The sequence below is a fragment of the Vanessa atalanta genome, chromosome 24 (assembly GCF_905147765.1).
Source record: "Vanessa atalanta chromosome 24, ilVanAtal1.2, whole genome shotgun sequence".
Taxonomy (NCBI): Eukaryota; Metazoa; Arthropoda; class Insecta; order Lepidoptera; family Nymphalidae; genus Vanessa; species Vanessa atalanta.
In genome coordinates, this window is record NC_061894.1 from 6,901,034 (window position 1) to 6,920,059 (window position 19,026).

General features: G+C 35.0%; 1 protein-coding gene across 4 annotated transcripts in view; it reads left to right on the top strand.

The window, feature by feature from the left end:
- LOC125073499 (KH domain-containing, RNA-binding, signal transduction-associated protein 2-like) overlaps window positions 1–19,026 on the top strand; it is a 275,976-nt gene that overhangs the window by 238,386 nt on the left and 18,564 nt on the right. For all 4 annotated transcript variants that reach the window (XM_047684354.1, XM_047684353.1, XM_047684356.1 and 1 more), the window contains exons 4-7: window positions 1,371–1,487; window positions 1,872–2,018; window positions 11,831–11,980; window positions 17,596–17,727. In XM_047684354.1, coding sequence (XP_047540310.1) covers window positions 1,371–1,487; window positions 1,872–2,018; window positions 11,831–11,980; window positions 17,596–17,727 — 546 coding nt within the window. The remainder of the gene's footprint in view (window positions 1–1,370; window positions 1,488–1,871; window positions 2,019–11,830; window positions 11,981–17,595; window positions 17,728–19,026) is intronic.

A 19,026-nucleotide genomic window follows, 5' to 3' on the forward strand; every position in this document is an offset into this window, starting at 1 on the left:
CTTGTCCTCTACAATAAATCCTGCGCAGATAGCTAGTCTTCCTTGAAATCATCCAGACGACACCGTTCTATTGTACAGCTGAAAATGCCCCATCGATAAATCTAAGTTACTAAAAATGACTTCAATATATTTCTGACTAAGTGTCATATATAAAAGATCTCAGCTTAGAAAAGTGGACCGCATTCCTGAGTTTATACGTCGGGTGATTCTCGCCAGATACCGGATGACACTTCAGATATGTCGACGTAATATTTTTGGGCTCAAAAACGACGAGTATAAATTCGCCAGAAATTTCCTAGTGCCCGAGATGGCGCTGATGTTAGAACGCGTGTATTAACCGATAATTGTGAGTTCTAACCCAGATAACTATCACAGAATCTTCATGTGCTGAATTTGGGTTTATAATTAATCTCGTGTTTGGCGATGAAAAATAATGAGAGGATGCGTTTGTCATTTGAAATAAGCTACAAACTTTCTCTTTAAAGAAAGAAGGCATTAGCCCACCAATGTTATATTAAAAAGCTGTTTAAATCATTTAACTAACAATCTGACCGGTTCATAGTTTCTTTTCGTAAAAATTTAGTAATTAATTCCTAAGTAAATGAACATCTGGCGTAGATTTAAATATCTTTGGAGCTATGTCTTCAATTTCTATGCTAAGAGTCTAGTCACCCGCTGTTTCTTCTATTGTTTTACTGTTCATATTTCACTATCATTCGTTTCGTATAATACAGCATGTATTCAACGTCTTGTAACTGTTCTTTTTATCACTTTTTTTTTAGGGCATACGGCATATGCATTGTTTAAAGGCAGTTATATTATTTTCTATTCTCGTATGTTTGGGTTATTTTGATCAATAAAACCTTGTTTATTTTTCTTTAATTAATATAATTTTTCGAGGTTCTGAGTTCAATATTTGACTGGAAAGCTCTCTAGCTAAATCCATTTTTTAATCCTCAACTCTTTCCCAGTTGTATCTCGTTTGCTACACAATTAGATAGCGAGGGAATTGAGAATGTGTCAGAGTTTACGCACTCACTTGTGAACTATAATAAGTTGATTTGGCCAATTATCTTTGATAATGGCCGCCGTAATAAAGATCGTATAAAAAGAAATTATAATCATAAATGATGCTTTAATATTTATTCCTCAAACAATAAATTTGTTTTAGTTTACTTTAGAAAAGTTAAATTTTATAATTAATTGATAAATTTATCTTCAATCCCGTTAAGGTCAAACCCCGTCTTAAGGACATGAAGCACCTAAGTGGATTGGATTTGGATTAATACGGGCCTATATACAGACTTAAGCATAAAAATAACGGAATTGTTTCATGGAATTCATTATTCATGTGTATAAATTTGTTCCAGTTCAATTTCGTGGGGAAGCTGCTGGGTCCCAAAGGGAATTCTCTGAAAAGACTGCAAGAAGACACGATGTGCAAAATGGCGGTTTTAGGACGAGGCTCTATGAAAGACCGTCAAAAGGTATGTTACTACACCATTCACACTATTTTCTTATACAGAAACAATTCAACATAGATGAAAGTAATTATAAATCTAAATCTAAACTAACTTCATTAGCGACGACCTCCGTGACCTAGTAGTTTGTACACCGGTTTTCATGGGTACGCAACTCCGAGGTACCGGGTTCGATTCACGGCCGAGTCGATGGAGAAAAATTTCATTAGTTTTCTATGTCGTTACTTCACATCCATAACACAAGTGACATAATCAGATGACTTGTTGCCCATCCGACTACATACATCATAAAAAAAAATCTAATTAAATACCAGGGAGCAGAAAGGGGTTGCCAAGAGGATATAATGAGGGCAGGAAAATATCTAGAAAATAATAATTGATTGTTTACAGGAAGAAGAACTTCGTGTATCCGGCGATCCTAAATTTGCTCATCTGTCAGATGAACTACACGTGGAAATTAGTGCGTTTGCAACACCAGCTGAGGCGCATGCGCGTATTGCATATGCACTTGCTGAATTGAGGAGGTTCCTAGTTCCGGTAGGTATTGTTTGATAATATCATATACAAATAACCACTCTTAGGTCATTCGACGAGTGTTCGCAATTGAGTAAGAGTAAAAGACCGAAACGAAATCACACCTCTGGGGTGAAGCTATCGATAAGCGTGGAGAGTCGTTGGCCGTCAGCCTCGATATCTCCAAGGCTTTCGACAGAGTCTGGCACAGAAGTCTTCTCTCCAAGCTGCCGGCATACGGTCTGCCGGTTCAGCTCTGCACCTGGATTGCTAGCTTCCTACACAAGCGCAGCCTTCGCGTTCTAGTTGATGGTTGCGCTTCAAAATCCCATGTAGTGAATGCTGGAGTCCCCCAGGGGTCTGTGATATCCCCCACGCTCTTTCTTCTGCATATCAATGATATGCTCTCTCTCGGGAACATACATTGCTATGCAGATGACAGTACAGTGCACGGGGGATACCACGGACGCGCAGCGGCTGGACGGGCGGAAACTGAGGAGAGACGGAGGGATCTTGTTGTTGAGCTCGATAGGACGTTAGGACTCATCGCCAAATGGGGCTCTGATAATCTTGTTGAGTTTAACGCCAAGAAAACACAGGTGTGCGCTCTCACAGCGAAAAAGTCACCATTTTCCCCTCCTCCTTCCCTCTGTGGCACCACGCTGGAGATACATAGCAAAGTCGCCATACTGGGAATCGACGTTCGGTGCGACCTCAATCCAAAGGATCACATCGAGGCTGTTATAAAAACAGCCTCACGTAAACTCGGAGTCCTGAACAAGGTGCGGCGTTTTTTCACGCCTGCTCAACTGCTCCTGCTGTATAAAACACAGGTACGGTCCTGCGTTGAATATTGCTCGCACCTCTGGGATGGCTCCTCTAAGTACCTACTGGAGGCCTTGGATCGGTTGCAGCGACGTGCGGTTCGCATTATTGGCGATGTAAAGGTCACCAACACCCTCGAGCCTTTACAATTGCGTCGAGAGATAGCGGCACTCAGCGCTTTCTATCGAATGTGTCACGGCGAGTGCTCAGAGGAACTATTCTCCCTTATTCCTGCTTCCCCTTTCCTTCACAAGTCCACGCGTGCTGGTTCTCGATGTCACCGCCTAACTGTGACATCAATTCCATCGCGTACAAAGAAATTTGGCAACTCTTTTCTTTGTCGCACTTCCAAAACATGGAATTCTTTACCAGCGCACGTATTCCCCTCCTCTTATGACCTGGGTTCCTTCAAGCGAGGCGTGAAGAGGCATCTAGCGGGCCGGCAAGGCGGGGGCGGCTAGAGCAGATCACCTTTCCCAACTGCACTAGCCGTCGTCGCGTTTGGACTCTACTACCACTTACCATCAGGTGGAGCAGAGTCATTTGCCCTCCCGGGCAATAAAAAAAAAAAAAACGTAAAATACTCGTATACTCTATACAAGTAGGCGCTTTGGAATCGTGATTTTGTTATTCCGATTATAATGTAGATTTTACCGAAAATTACCGGAAACAAATCATTAAATACTCACTGGTATCAATCAAATACCATAATTATGTTCATAAAATACAATTCTATTGAAATATACTGACTGAAAATTTGTAAATACTATCTCCAACTTTTTTATCATTCTTGTAATATACTGTATTTGTAACATATAATAAATATTTATAGGACCTCAATTATATACAAATAGAAATTAAAAATAGTTATTGTAACAATCGTGACGCGTGGAATGGTCGCAAGAATGCGAGCAGCATTTTGCCGTTGAATAACAATTCCGATTCTCTGAGCAAAATTGAACCGGCCCGTCATCACCGGAGTTTATCAGTGGAGGCAATAAGGCTACGTGTTATACTTTTAAAAATTCATATATATATATATATAATATTTTAATGAGTAATATATGTATGTTGTATATAGTAAGTGTAATATAGTTAGACAAAGTTAATTTATAATAACATACATATATAATTGTATTTAACTAACATGACTGTATTTTTAGATATAGAAAAAGAGTAACTACTTAGTTTCTTGCCGGTTCTTCTCGGTAGAATCTACATTCCGAACCGGTAGTAGCTTTACTTTAAATAGTTTGTTTAATAACGATTCAAAAGTGCTTGTAAAAGCCTACTTGAGTAAAATATATTTTGATTTTGGAATTATAGCCATAATTTACTAAACAAATACGATAGTCAGTAATTAGCATGCTAGTGAGCACAGTCGAAGTTTTCTCATATACTTCAATATTTGACAAGGAACGACGATAAATCCAAATTCACTTTTAGAGGTCTCATTGAAGTCAACAAACCGTAAATCCCTTCATGACGTATTGCGTCACGCGACCCAAAATAAACCAATTTATTTTCAATTGAACGATTCCTTACCCAACATGGCTTCAACATATTTTTCATTATAATATGGAACGGCGTCAACAATTTTCATGTATATTAATTTAAGTAACATTTTATGTTTGATGTGACATGGCTCTCTAATCTCTATGTGCGGAATTTGGTGGGGGGGGGTTTAATAAAATGATGGAACCGTGTAACTAGAGATTAAATCTTCGGCAAACTACGTTATAGATCTGTCTTTTAGGACGCAATTATTTATAAAATCATGTAATCTTATGTTAACCATTTTCTCAAGCGTTGGTACCTCAAAATCTGGTTATTCAATAAGATGTCGAGGCTCCAACTCTTCAACTCTTCACTCATATTTCTTCGCATATAACGTTTTTTTTATAGGTACCAAGAAGCTAAAAAGCTCACGGTTCTTGCCAATCCTCGATTTCACTTCACTTCTCACATTCTTGAAAACGAATATCATTTACATACAATAATAGGTCAGTCAATAAAGCTCTTGAAGGTCAAGTAATTAGTATCATTATGATTTTTTTGATAAGTGGTTTCGGACGTTAAAATAATAACAAATTAAGATTTTCAACCCTCTGGGGTGAACGCTAGGGGGTTGAGAGGGTGAAAAGCGTTTTTGCTTATAACTTTGTTATTTTGACGTCCCAAGCCACATATCAAAAAATCATAATGATATTAAACACTTGAACTTCACAGGCTTTATTGTCTGGCCTAAACGTGATACGACAGTCAATATTTTACAATAAAACCTTCTCCGAATCTCGCTACATCCGCTTGTGTAAGTGTTACGTATATTGTTTTTTTTTTTTATTTGGTAGTCAAAACAAAAAATACCTCTTATTGACTAGTATTGATTTAAAGAACAAAATTAAAATCCAGTTGATGTCCATGTTCCCCAAATATTAATCTAGCCGCTCTAAAATTTTCAACAGCGCTGTTCGTCCGTAATCTTACATTGTTCAGCTCCACCAATTTCCTATAAACTTTGGTTCAAGAATAGATACTGGAGGTTCGTAATATTACTTTAGAACGAACAGGTGCGATCTTTATTTTACTAACATTTCATAGACGTCGGTGATTTGAACGCCATCCGCTTATAAAATCCGCGATTTACGATCAACGGCAACTAGGAAAGGAATTCCGATCAGATACATTAATAGCCGCTCAGAAGATTGTCTTTAGAAATGTTACATTTTACAATTAGAGCCGAATAGCTCAGTGGCTAGAATACTTGAATTTTGACCAAAGATTGTGGGTTGAAATCCGAATTAACCTCTAAGCTTTCTTTAGCTTGAGATATATGTAATCTTTCTCTCCAAGTAGAAAAGCGGCCCAACAGCTGGTATTTAATAGGTTTTACTTAACTTTCCTACCATCATAAACTGTAATTGAAATTTCTTTAGCAGTTTATTAATTAAATAGCTTGCCGCAAACGACTTCGTAAGAAGCGCACTTTTTATAAATTCCTTGCTTTTCGAATAAAATAGTATAAAGAAATTCAATTACATTCAATAGAGGATAAATGTACGTACAATACGTGTCTTGTACAAACAAGACATTATCAAATATATTTGAAATACAATGTAATTTTTCAGAGATCTTAGAAAAAAGGGTACTTTCTCAATTCGTCCATATTTGTACATTATATATTTAAGCACAACAACGCTTTTGAAAGGCAGAACATTAACGATCCGAAATTCAAATTTTATCAATTTTGACTCTATTGTAACCTAAATATTCCTTAACTTTGACTTTGAAAAAACTTTTTATCGCTCAACTGATTTTTTTTTTTTTTTTAATATTAGCGCTCTGTAACTTCGAGGTCAACCTCGAATCTATTTCTATGGGATACATAATTTTTTTTAAGCATACATATGTATAATATATTGAAGTCATTGTTTTTTGTAAAGCCTAAAAGTCATGTCACAGCGCGTCAAGGGTTAAGTGAAGCGAATTTTTCTATCTAAACTATAATCCGAACAGTATCCATTCTTCAAAATATAGTACCAATAAATTTCGCTACACAGCAATAAAACAAATTTTATATCTATAACGTCCGCAAACAATCAAAACAAATATTGAACCAATAAAAACGGCGCTTCAGTGATATGAAAAGTCGTAAACTTTTGATGTATGGCGTATAAATTTAAATGTTTGTAATGTATAATGTCTATCCCTGAACGGCGGACACGGTTTGGCATCACACTTAAAGCAATTGTTATTTGTGTAAATTCTCAGTAATATTTCAGTTTGTTTCATTTTGATAAAACGTCGTAACTCGTATGTAACATGTAAACATTTAATCAGAAACAAGTTCAGCAGTGCGATTCTGTAATTCATCTCATATCTCACTCGTGAAATGTTGACAACCGATGATACGCTATTTGGTTACGTGAATCCCATAGATTTGTCATGATTATATTTACATCACATATCACGTTGTAATATTTAACGCGCGTTTTTGCGGCCAGTTTCGAGTTTTTTTACCCAATACGTCAACAGATTGTTAAATAATAATTAAATGAAAAAATCTGACTAGTTCATTTCCGTATGTGTAGTACACAGAGGAAATGACTTCCACGCGTAAAATAGGGCTTTACAGAAAACTGTTATGCTGTGGAAACTAATAAAGCAATTTTGATATGCATCTTCTTTAAGTTTTATAATTATTTATTAAAGTCAATATTGCATACAATTCTGACATATTCCGACATATTTTCGCGCTCGTATGCCACGGTAATATGTAACTGTTTTCTCTGATTCACGACAGACACAAACACAGTTATCATTTTGGCTATATATATTTAAATATTTACAAAACTTCAATAAAACAGAGAAGTTATTACGACAATCAGTGAACACCGCGCCTGAACTCACCGAGGACTAAGTTAGGGAGTTATTTGTGACAAATCCTCGAAATTTCTACGTCAAACAAAGGCATTAATGTCACGTGGTAATATTTCTCAAAAGGAAAACAAATGAAGGGCCGTTATTACAAAAATTATGTCACATTTAGCCCCGAAACCGTCGCCATTGAAACATAACTTGCGTTAATACTTTTATTTTCAAAAGAAGGTCGGGCTCAAAGGGCGCTCTTTAAGAATTCATCGAAACGCTACGAGTATTTACAAATCAGAAAGTTAGAAGACATTGTTTGCTTCGCTCGATACGATTACAGAATGATAAAGTATTTTTTTTTTACGAACGATTCGGGGTTTGTATAAGATCTTTATATATTTTATTTGTTGGTACAATAACTTCTAAAAATAATAAAAAAAAAACTAAATCTCAATTCTTTTGTCAACGAGGTCAACAAACACGCATATTCTTATTATTGAACTTGGCTTCCATTTTGCTATCATGTTTTGTCTGGCCCAAGGCCTCTCCCTTTGAGAAGGAGGTGTGGAACTAATTCCATCACGCTGCTTTAATGTGCAATAATGGATTCACACGTGGCAGAATTTCATTGAAATTAGACTCATGTAGGTTTCCTCACGACGTTTTCCTTCGCAGAGCACGAGATGAATTAATGAATAAATATAAATTACTTGAATTATGATAATTGTTTGTTTCAACTTAATTCAAAATTCAATTGTTTCAACATTAAACAGAGGTCACTGTCACATCACCAAAATATAAAATATTAATCCTAAATAATATTATGAATGCGAATCAAAGGTTGTAAACACCAGGAAGTGTATCAGCACCAACTTAACTTCGGTCTGTTACAGTGACCTTAAAGTTTTAATTGTCGGACTCAATTCGATCCGGAATTCCAAGATCTGTAGCCGCATGGCCCATAGACTAGCTCCTAGTAACGACGCTGTAAAATCTGCTGTAAAAGTTGCTTAGATCAAATCTGATTTATACAAACATATAATAAGTTTGAGCCGAGATGGCCCAGTGGTTAGAACGCGTGCATCTTAACCGATGATTTCGGGTTCAAACCCACGCAGGCACCACTGAAATTTCATGTGCTTAATTTGTGTTTATAATTCATCTCGTGCTCGGCGGTGAAGGAAAATATCGTGAGGAAACCTGCATGTGTCTAATTTCAACGAAATTCTGCCACATGTGTATTCCGCCAACCCGCATTGGAGCAGCGTGGTGGAATATGCTCCAAACCTTCTCCTCAAAGGAAGAGGAGGCAGTGGGACATTTACGGGCTAATGCTAATAAATAATAAGTTTGGAGTGTCTCTTTGTAATATTAAAATAACCGCTAATTACTAAATGTATATGTCTGTATATACGCTATCATCATTCTCCTGCCCTTATCCCAATTTACTTGAGGTCGGCGCAGCAAGTCTTCTTTTTCCATACTTCCCTATCTGACGTTATCTCACAAGTAACATTCCAGCCATATCATCTTTCACACAATCCATCCATCTTTTCATTGGTCGTCCCCTTCCTCTACATCCATCCAAGTTCATGCTCAAGACCTTCCTCATAATATGTTCCTCATTCCTCCGTATAACATGCCCATACCATGATAGCAGCCTTCCACATAACTTCTCGGCTATCGATGCCACTTTCAACTTGTATACTATATGTATCGTACATATACCAAAAAAAATATTTTTTACTATTTTTGTCTGTCTATCTGTTTCGGCTAATCTCTGGAACGGCTGGACCGATTTCGACGGGACTTTCACTGGCAGATAGCTGATGTAATAAAGAGTAACTTTTATTTTAGAATTATATGTAAAATAATAATAAAGTCACGCTGCAATGTCCAGTACCGCGCGCAGCCCTCACGGCGGCGTCACGTCGGATTCCGCCCAGCAACGACTCAATATCACAAAAGCTTCCTAATACAGAATTCATAATTTATAGTAAAATCTACGAACTGAACAATAAATTTTATGTCAAATTGAAACTGCGCTCAGGATCAAAGATTAATTGAATATTCAAAAAAAAACCTTCTGTCTAGTAAATTTAAAGATCATATTTAATAAATACAAAAAGACTTGATCCAATATTGTTCTACGTTAATAAAATTTAATGTTTGTTCTCTATGAGTTCCTTAACCATTGCGTTTGTGATGAAACATTTATTTGAAGTTTTTGTCCGGGAAAGTTCCATGCCTGATAGTTTTTCTTTGTATTTTTGCCCTTAACATAAACATTTTATGTACATGTTTTATATACCCTTATATTACCCTTATATATTCTACGCGTTCTTATCCGGTACCGTTAGTTAGTACGGTCTACGAACTACGGACTACGGACCGTACTAGTTAGTACGGTCAAAATAATCGTCGATTTTCATGTTGTATACGTAAATATTTAATTGAACGTAAAGAGTAACTACTAAAATACTTATCTGTTTATATATTTTTTTATGGGCCACCTGATGGTAAGTGATCACCACCGCCCATAGACAAAAGCGCTGTAAGAAATATTAACCATCACCTATGCGCCACTAACCTTGAGAACTAAGATGTTATGTCCCATGTGCCTGTGATTACACTGGCTCACTTACCCTTCTAACCGGAACACAACAATACAGATTACTGTTATTTGGCGGTAGAATATCTGATGTGTGGATGGTACCTACCCAGACGTTATATTAAAATTACTTTGTAAAATGACGACTATAATGTGCCTTAATGCGGTGTATAAGATAAGCTAAGTGGACTGTATTAAGACGAGTAAAAAGAAGAGTTGTTCCTTCGAAATCCGGGCTCTTACTATAGAAGACACTTTTTTTTTGGGAGCGCTCCTTCACACACTTGAAGAACATAGTCAAGGGATCAGCGATATTATTTGTAACTATCGATAGTCAAACTATCGATAGTTGACCTCGAAAACTATTCAGGATATGAATAGTACTATCGATAGTATCGATAGCTCTCCGTGAGCATACTATTGATTACGGCAATACTTACGATACTATCGATAGTAGGTCTCTGTAAGCAATACTATTGGTAGCAACGATACTATTGATACTATCGAGAGTATTGACACGTGACAATCGATACTATCGCTAACACCTTAAATATCGATAGTCTATCGATAGTGGATTATCGATATTGCAACACTGTTTGTAGGATAGGAGAAGGATAATAGTTCGTTACACTAGCTAACTTTTAAGCGCGGCGCACTCACGATACACACGTTCCCGCGACCCATACGAGAAGAGAAGTACGCCATACGTTAAAATCATTCCATGGACTATTTTCAATATATGCATTATTCTGAATACGCTACATAGTACATTACTTAGAAAACTAATTTAGATATCTCATTGTAAGTTACTTAGGATAATATACTATTTACGTTAACAAATAAATAATGATATCTATACAATTATCACGAAATTCTGAAAGTTTTGTGCGTTTGAACGGACTAGTCTGATCTATCAGTCCAATTTGACCTTTTCAATGAGTCTTTAAAAATAAAAAAGTACTCAATACGGTACAATTTTTATGTTTGTTAAGTCATAACTCCAACATTTATGCGACTTGGAAAATTATTTTTTTGTTTAGGCGGAAATACTTTCCGTTTGGGTCCATTTAAATTTAAAGAAAAATTACCACCCTAAGGGTGCAAAAAATACGGGATGATTGTTTTTATGGTTTCTTATTTATTTTCTCATGGCATTATTTCAAGTCGGTGTTTTTGCGTTATTAAGAAAGCTTATTTATAATTATGTTACGACCCATGAGGGTGGGGACTGTAAAGGTTAAAGCTGGTGAATCAGCGTGGAGCTGCTACCTTTATACTGACGAAATAAACCACTTGATGATGAGTGAACCGCTGCCCAAAGGCACTGGCACTGTTAGAAATATTAACCATCCTTTACATCACCAATGCGTGGTGCATTGGTGATGTACATACTGGCTAAGTCAAACTTGTAACTGGAACTCCACCCCACCATACTGGCTAAGACAGACAGAGTAGGTAATTTCTACCCGGATATGCCCAAAGTGTGTCACATCAAGTGGACGGTTGGTCCGTTATTGATATCTTTTTTTTTGTAGCTATTTAAGTACCTAGTCTAGAACCCAGTGAGTGTAATCACAGGCACAAGGGACATAACAACTTAGTTCCCGAGGTTGGTGGCGCATAGGTGATGTAAGGAATGGTTAATATTTCTTACTAATAGAAAAAAAAATACCTGATTGGTTTCAATGCGATGGAATTCAATTATTTTATCAAACCATTAATTTAAATAAGATTTAGTATACAGAAATGTATCCTCTCTATATAATATATGTTTCAAATATTAAAATTTCGAAAATATTTCTATCTTTGCCGATTCGTAAATTCAAATATTTTGTCAAAAAATAATTTAATAAATAAAGCGTACCAATCAATACAAGATTCAATAGATGATAAAAAAGATAACTACTGAATTTACATTCCAAACCGGTGGTAGCTTCACTTAATATAGTTTTGTAAAATGTCGATTTAAAAGTGCTTGTAAAAAAGCCTACTTCAATAAAATATGTTTTAATAGCTTATGTGATTACAGGACTACAACGACGATATAAGGCAGGAACAGATGCTAGAAATGCAGATCTTGTCATCACAGAATGAACAAAGGCGATTAACTCCGCCCGACTCGTCTAGGAGCGGGAGTGAAGAGGCTTTGCCTCTGAGGGACAACGGCAACAAACATAGGGTAAGTGCATATATCAAATGTTCACACAATTAATAGAACTTAAAGCTCCACAAAGCTACTTATGAAAACTTAATACAGTTTAATTTCTGAGAGTTTATAAGATAACTTTACATATATGTGTAATTAAACCGTGTTAAAATATATCCACCCACAGAAGCACTAATAGAAATTATTAAGAATAAAACAGAAAAATATTTTTATAATGACAGAAACCTTTTTAACTATATGTGTGTGCATATTATTTCAAAAACATTACATAACTTTTTTTTTTATTTTCATAATATAGTTTTGCTTTTGTAAATCTTAATAATGTTAATTGTGTATCTGTGGATTGGTAAATTCTGTACAAGATAGTCAAATTGAGTTTTAGATTTATAATTTTTTTTTCTGACTTCACCAGCGTAAATCATGTCCTTCCTTGGAGCTAAATCTTGTTTCATACTGACTTTCGTCAAATTCGGTTCAGTAGTTTCACCGTACAAGCTTAACAGACAGACAGAGATGCTTTCGTATTTATAATATTAGTATTTATTTATTTGGGAAGCCATCATGATATACAAAGCCAGTGATATAAATCGTGTAAGATAAAAAAAAGAAAAGAAACAGACAGAAAATACTACTGTACTTATTAAATAAAAAAAATTACAAAAACAAAATGAAAAAAAAAAAAAATACATTGTTCAAAAAAAAAAAACTTTTTATAGGAAATATAATGAAGTGTAGTATAGATATAAATAAATCTATTTACTCACGATTAAGTCAACGTTTCGTTACTGACGTACATTAGTATAAATTAATGAAAATATAATCTAATTGTTTTTTTTTATGCTGTCGCTACTCATAGTCATCTCACGCACACTAAAACACAATTTAAGCAGCGTCACTCACACATAGTAATGCACGACATTAATTCAATATGGAGGCGAGGTTTGACTACAACATACAACATTTCCCACTGCTGGGCTAAGGCCTCCTCTCCTTTTAAAAATAAGGTTTGGAGGTTATTCCACCACGCTGTTCCAATGCAGGTTGATGGCGGCCTGACTAAATATACATATATTCTAAAGCTGTTTATATAAAAATATGTAATTATAAATCGTCCGTTTTGATTTTACATCAAGTAGTACATATCGATTTATCGCGATCCAGCAACAAAACAAATCAAAACTGATATGCACACGAATCCCCAAGTATGTACATCAAGATTGACAAGTCTATCTTCTATCTCCATTTGGGAATTGAACTTTTCTCTCTAAAAGGAAAACAGTAAACCGTATATACAGAGTGTAGCGACAACAATGTTTAAGGAATTGAAGCAGGAAAAGATTACTTTTGTAGATTTCCTCGTAAGTCAAAAGATTTGACAAAGTCGATACATTTAAATCATATATTCTACTGCCAAGCAGCAACATTTGGTGTTGTCGTGTTCCCGTTTAAATCCCGTAAAAATCATGTAAAAAAAGCGTGCATAACAATGTTCCGTCAGTTCCTCTCGGTCGTTGATATTCGACTAAATAAGTTATGGTCAATTGACCGCAACTTAGTGCGTAAAATCTCAGTACCGGTCAACGCGTATAGTAATATATATGTATAGAAGGCAATGATTACTTTTGCAAAGAATGAAAAAAAAAACTCATAGCGCTAATGCCGTTTCTAAATTCGACTTTTTGATTCAACGTTTTTCTCATATCAAAACATGTGTATAAATTGGCACCTATGTGTGTGTGTATGTTGGTAAGACTATATTTAATATAAATGTGAATACAATTATTACAAAGATTTATCCTTGGCCTTATGTATAAAAGTGTAAATTCTACCCTCTGTATATAACGAGAGCAAATCGGCGCAGCGTGGTGGAATAAGCTCCAAACCTTCCCAAGGGGAGACTATTGATTTGAGTGGATTGAAGTTATGTTTTGATGAATGTTAGAAAGCAACTGAAACGAAAGAAGAAAATATTTTCATCCTTTTTACATCAGAACATACGCATTCCGAGCGCGGAGGTCACAGAGGTCATGACACCTTCCAAAAATAGCCAATTTATGAAAAAAACTTAAATTGTCAATAGTTTATTAAATTTTATAATTGTAGATGTCTCAAAATGGCAAATTTACATTACTTTTATTAACTAAAATGAAACACCCTCCCATATCTATGACTCCGAATAGTACATCAACGTTCAAGTTTGACACATCTCATTAAAATTCGACCTCGACCTTAGCATCGTGTACAAACAAACAAGACATATTATTCCAAAGAGCACTAATTACGAAACTCTGAGTCGTAAGTAAAGTCATCAAGATTAACATATAAAATGAATAAATATCAGCTCAACATTAAATCTTTCACATCAGAGACAGTAACAGACACGAAGCAGAGAAAAGCGACTCCAACAAAGGATCGTTCAGTAGTCGAGCTGATAACGTCAAGACGTTCCAACGAAATTACCTTATACCTTATTTGAATTGATGCCAAAGAAAACAGATAGGGTCGTCGAAAACCTTTGCAGTAGATAAGACAGTAGACTAGTCACTATTAAACATATAACTTCGGTATAGTTTTCGCTGTCAGATTTGATTGACTACCGTTGAATGAGTCAATAATACAGTATTAAGAGTTTAAGGAAAATTTTATCTTCAATGTGTTTATATGATGCTTTTATTTTTATAGATAGACTTGCAAAGCTGAGAACTCGTCAAAAAAAAATAGTGGCCACTTTTTGACTAAATACACGCACGCATGTATATTGTAAATCAGCGTCTTTCAGAGATGTCGATTGTACGTTAAACAATACCTTACTATATATTTATTTATTTTAAAATAATACAACAAACACATTGCATTTATAAACTAACTAACGTAACAATAAAAGTGATTATATTATTTAATATTAGGCGGGATTAATATTGAGTTCCGTGAGTAAGAATCTACATTCCGAACCGATGGTAGCTTTACTTTAAATAGTTTGTTAAATGACGATTCAAAGGTGCTTGTAAAGCCTACTTGAATAAAGTATATTTTCATTTTGATTTTTTTGATTTAAATGCGAAAGTAACTCTGCCTTTTAACGCTTCACGCTTAAACCGCGGAACCTATTTAGATGAAAAAATGGGGATAGCCCAGAGCCCAGAGCCGAGGGAAGGACATAGACTTATTTTTAATATTATTTAGTCTTTATTGCACACAGTATATAAATCTTTTGCTGCAAAAATAAAAATAAAAAGTAGCTGCAAAGGCCTTGTCATGTACACTGTCTTCCAGGCTTTATTAAAAGATCAAGGAAAGGTAGTGCTACTTCAGAAAAGCAGAAATATTGCGAAAAAAACTTAATGCAGACCATCCATTTCTTCCATAATTATTAACTTAGAGTATAATTATGTAGGTATGGAATAGACTCTAAGAAGCATTTTTGCATACAATTTTTTTAAAACATTTTAATTAACTTGTACTTTTAATTCTTAAGCACGAATTGAGTACCGTCGACAAAACAATAATTCAAAAATCATTTTTAAAACATGTTTCATAATTTTACTGTCAATTATTATGATGCAATTTTTTTTAGTGTAGATAGATACGGAATGTAACCAATGATAAATTAAATGAAAATGACAAAAATGTTATTAAAACAATAACAATACATAAGTTTAAATAATATTTATAATATAAAGAGACCTTACGATTTTTGCCAGTTCACTCTACTACCGCATAAAAGAAAAAAGTTTCATAAAGAAAATTCGCTTTACAATATCATAAGCTTTAATATTTTCCTAGTTTTTGTTCATTATATAATTATATTTTATAATTTATGATATTCGGAAAAGATATACCGTATCAGAACAAGAGACACAAGAGTATTCTTGGTTATTGAAATAAAACTAGTTTTTTAACGGATTTAATCGCGTATATTAATTATTTTATTTTAACATCCCGACGTTTCGAGCACTTTGCAGTGTTCGTGGTCACGGGCAGACTCGTCGGGATGTTAAAATAAAATAATTAATATACGCGATTAAATCCGTTAAAAAACTAGTTTTATTTCAATGTGTAATAATCGCGAAAATCTAAGACAACATTATTCTTGGTTAGTTATTCGTACGCAACTCTGTAATTTAACTTACCTTGGGACCATAAAAATGTTAATTCACGTACTAAAATTTAAGCCGTAATTTTTTTTTAAGTAACAGCCTGTCTGTAAATTATTTGAAGGCTTTAAGAAGGGGACAAGGCTTGGCAGACATAATATGAAAAAACAGAGTTTCATTCTCAAATATGAAATGAGAATTACCAACACCAATTTCACACATAAAAATTCTAAGTCGCTTGTTTTGAACCTGTAATATTTAGCAAAGATTAACGAGTTCACCTCTGTTGCCTAGTTGTGTCATTATTTTTAAAGAATATTCTTTTCTCTTAACTTCAAATTGCAGAGCCCCCAAGCGACTCTCAGTCGAAGTTCTCAGTCAGTTGACCCTTTTAGATTGAAGCGGTCTTGAAGGTAGATTTAATTTAAATGCTTATAAATTATATTTATAAGATGTAAAAATGTCTTTTAAGCTCTTCATGGTAAATGGAATGCAAAACGATGTAGATAATCATGCTATTTGTAAAATAATATTCATAATGATTTATTAGATACTAGCGCCCCGCACCGGCTATGTCTATAGCTATCGCACGCGTGCAATGGTATCCCCATTAAAAAAACTGCAGAATGCATTTTAAATATGTAGTATCTTCGAAAATATTCATTTAAATTACATACTGTTAATCGCCACATTGATTTAAATTAAATACATAATGTATTTAAGGCAATTGAATGGACAAGGATTAATGCTGTATTGTTTAAAATCGCTTCGTAAAAAAGCCATTATTTCTCGTAAAAAATAAAGGTTTTATTTTTATTGTGGGTTATTCCTAAGAGATAGTTATATACTGGACTTTTTTGTAGATCTTTTTAAGCTGTACAATAGTGTAGTACATTATTTTGATCTGTCTCGTAGAGTACAGCCAGCGTTTGCAAAATGATAAATCTCTAAAAGGATCATTGTTTCTCTACTATATTATACATTTATTATACATGCAAACCTTCCTCTTGAATCGCTCTATCTATAAAAAAACGCGTTAAAATCCGTTGCGTAATTTTAAAGATCCAAAAATACACAGGGACAGACAGACAGCGGGAAGCGGCTTTGTTTTATACTATGTAGTGATCTAATATCAGAGAATTGTGTTAAAGTGTATGCTGTGTATTTTATTTTACTGGCAAATGTACCACCTAATAGTAATTGGTCATAACCGCCCGTAAGATGTTGATATTTTGTAAAAAATATTAACAAAATGTTATGTCCCTAGTGCCTATAGCTACCCTTGGTTCACTCACCCTTCAAACCGGAATACGACATACTAAGTAATGCTGTTTAGCGATAGAATATGTGATGAGTGAACTATACCTAAACAGGTGAGGTGAGCTTGCACAAAGGTCTCCAAGTGTGCTGAAAACATTAATCACGCATATTGTCAAACTTTTGTTTATATATTTGATCTTATTGGCAGATAAGCAGATTTATTATTGACTAATAACTTGATAATTATTTGACTGATTCGTAATTTTTTTCCAGCTGAGCACCGCGCCGCCGACGTCCGCACCGCCTATGCCAGCTGCAATAGCTGTGAACCACAATGCAAACGTACGTGACTTCTCACCACCTGCACTTGCAGCTGGATCGGAGCATATGACTGCTCATCATCAGGTAAGTTAATTATATATGAGATAATCTTGAAATACAATACACTTGGTGGTAGGATTTTGTGCAAGCCCGTCTGGATAGGTACCACCCATTAATTAGATATTCTACCGCCAAACAGCAGTTCTTAGTATTATTGTGTTCCGGTTTGAAGGGTGAGTGAGCCAGTGTAACTATAGGTACAAGGGACATAACATCTTAGTTCCCAAGGTTGGTGGCGCATTGGTGATGTAAGGAATGGTTAATATTTCTTACAGCGCCATTGTCTATATGCGGTGGTGACCACTTCCATCAGGTCGCTCATTTGCTCGCCCGCCTACCAAAAAAAAAACAAACAACCATGAATAAACGATCAACAGCGTTAAACGTTCAAACCGATGATAACGTTTAATGACTATCACCTAAATAATAAAAAAAAATCTAAATGTGCGTCTCGGGACGTCCGACTGAAGTGATAACTTTAACAAATCTAAGTTGAACTATTTTATATTGAAATTTAATTCGAGAAAAGCTAGGGATATTACTTAAAATGTATGTACACCAATGTGATAATTTAAGGAAAGGTTATTTATTAATAAAATCTTTTATTGATTATAAAATATATTCTTAGTTACAAGTCTTAAATATGTACATTAGAATTTTGTGTACGTACATTATTGGCATCATTATTGCCTGCCGTTTTGAGAATGGATGTGGATGGATATAGAAGTAGGGGACGACCCAAGAAACGATGGATGAATTGTGTGAAAGACGAAATGGTTAGAAAGAATGTTACTTGTGAGATAACGTCCGACAGAGAAGTATGGAAGAAGAAGACATGGTGCGCCGACCCCATAAAGAAATAAGGGCAGGAGGATAATGATGATTGCCTGCCTACCGCTGTCGTATGGGTAAGAGAAAGTAAAGCCTAGACTATCGCCGTAACGCGTTACGTAACGTAGCAGTTTACCCTCCCATAAGAAGTTATCCCTTCAAAATGCTTGAAAAAATATTTAAATAGTAAGGTCTAAAGTGTAACTAAAATAATTTAAAAGATATAATTAATGTTTCTAAGCGAAACGACGAAACATTTAAACAAGAACACTTAAGGTCAAGCTTTGATACTAAGATTTAGGTCGAGTAGGGATCCTGTTTACTGTTTATGTTTAGACTTTAGTATATTTACAGTTTATCTTTACGAAAATTATTAACAAACAGTGAAACAGGACCGGTCTTGTATGAGGACTTTAAGCTCTCCATTCCCGAAGTACAACCTGATATTTTGGATAAATTTAATGCTGATCTTCCAACCTCCTATTTCCGAGA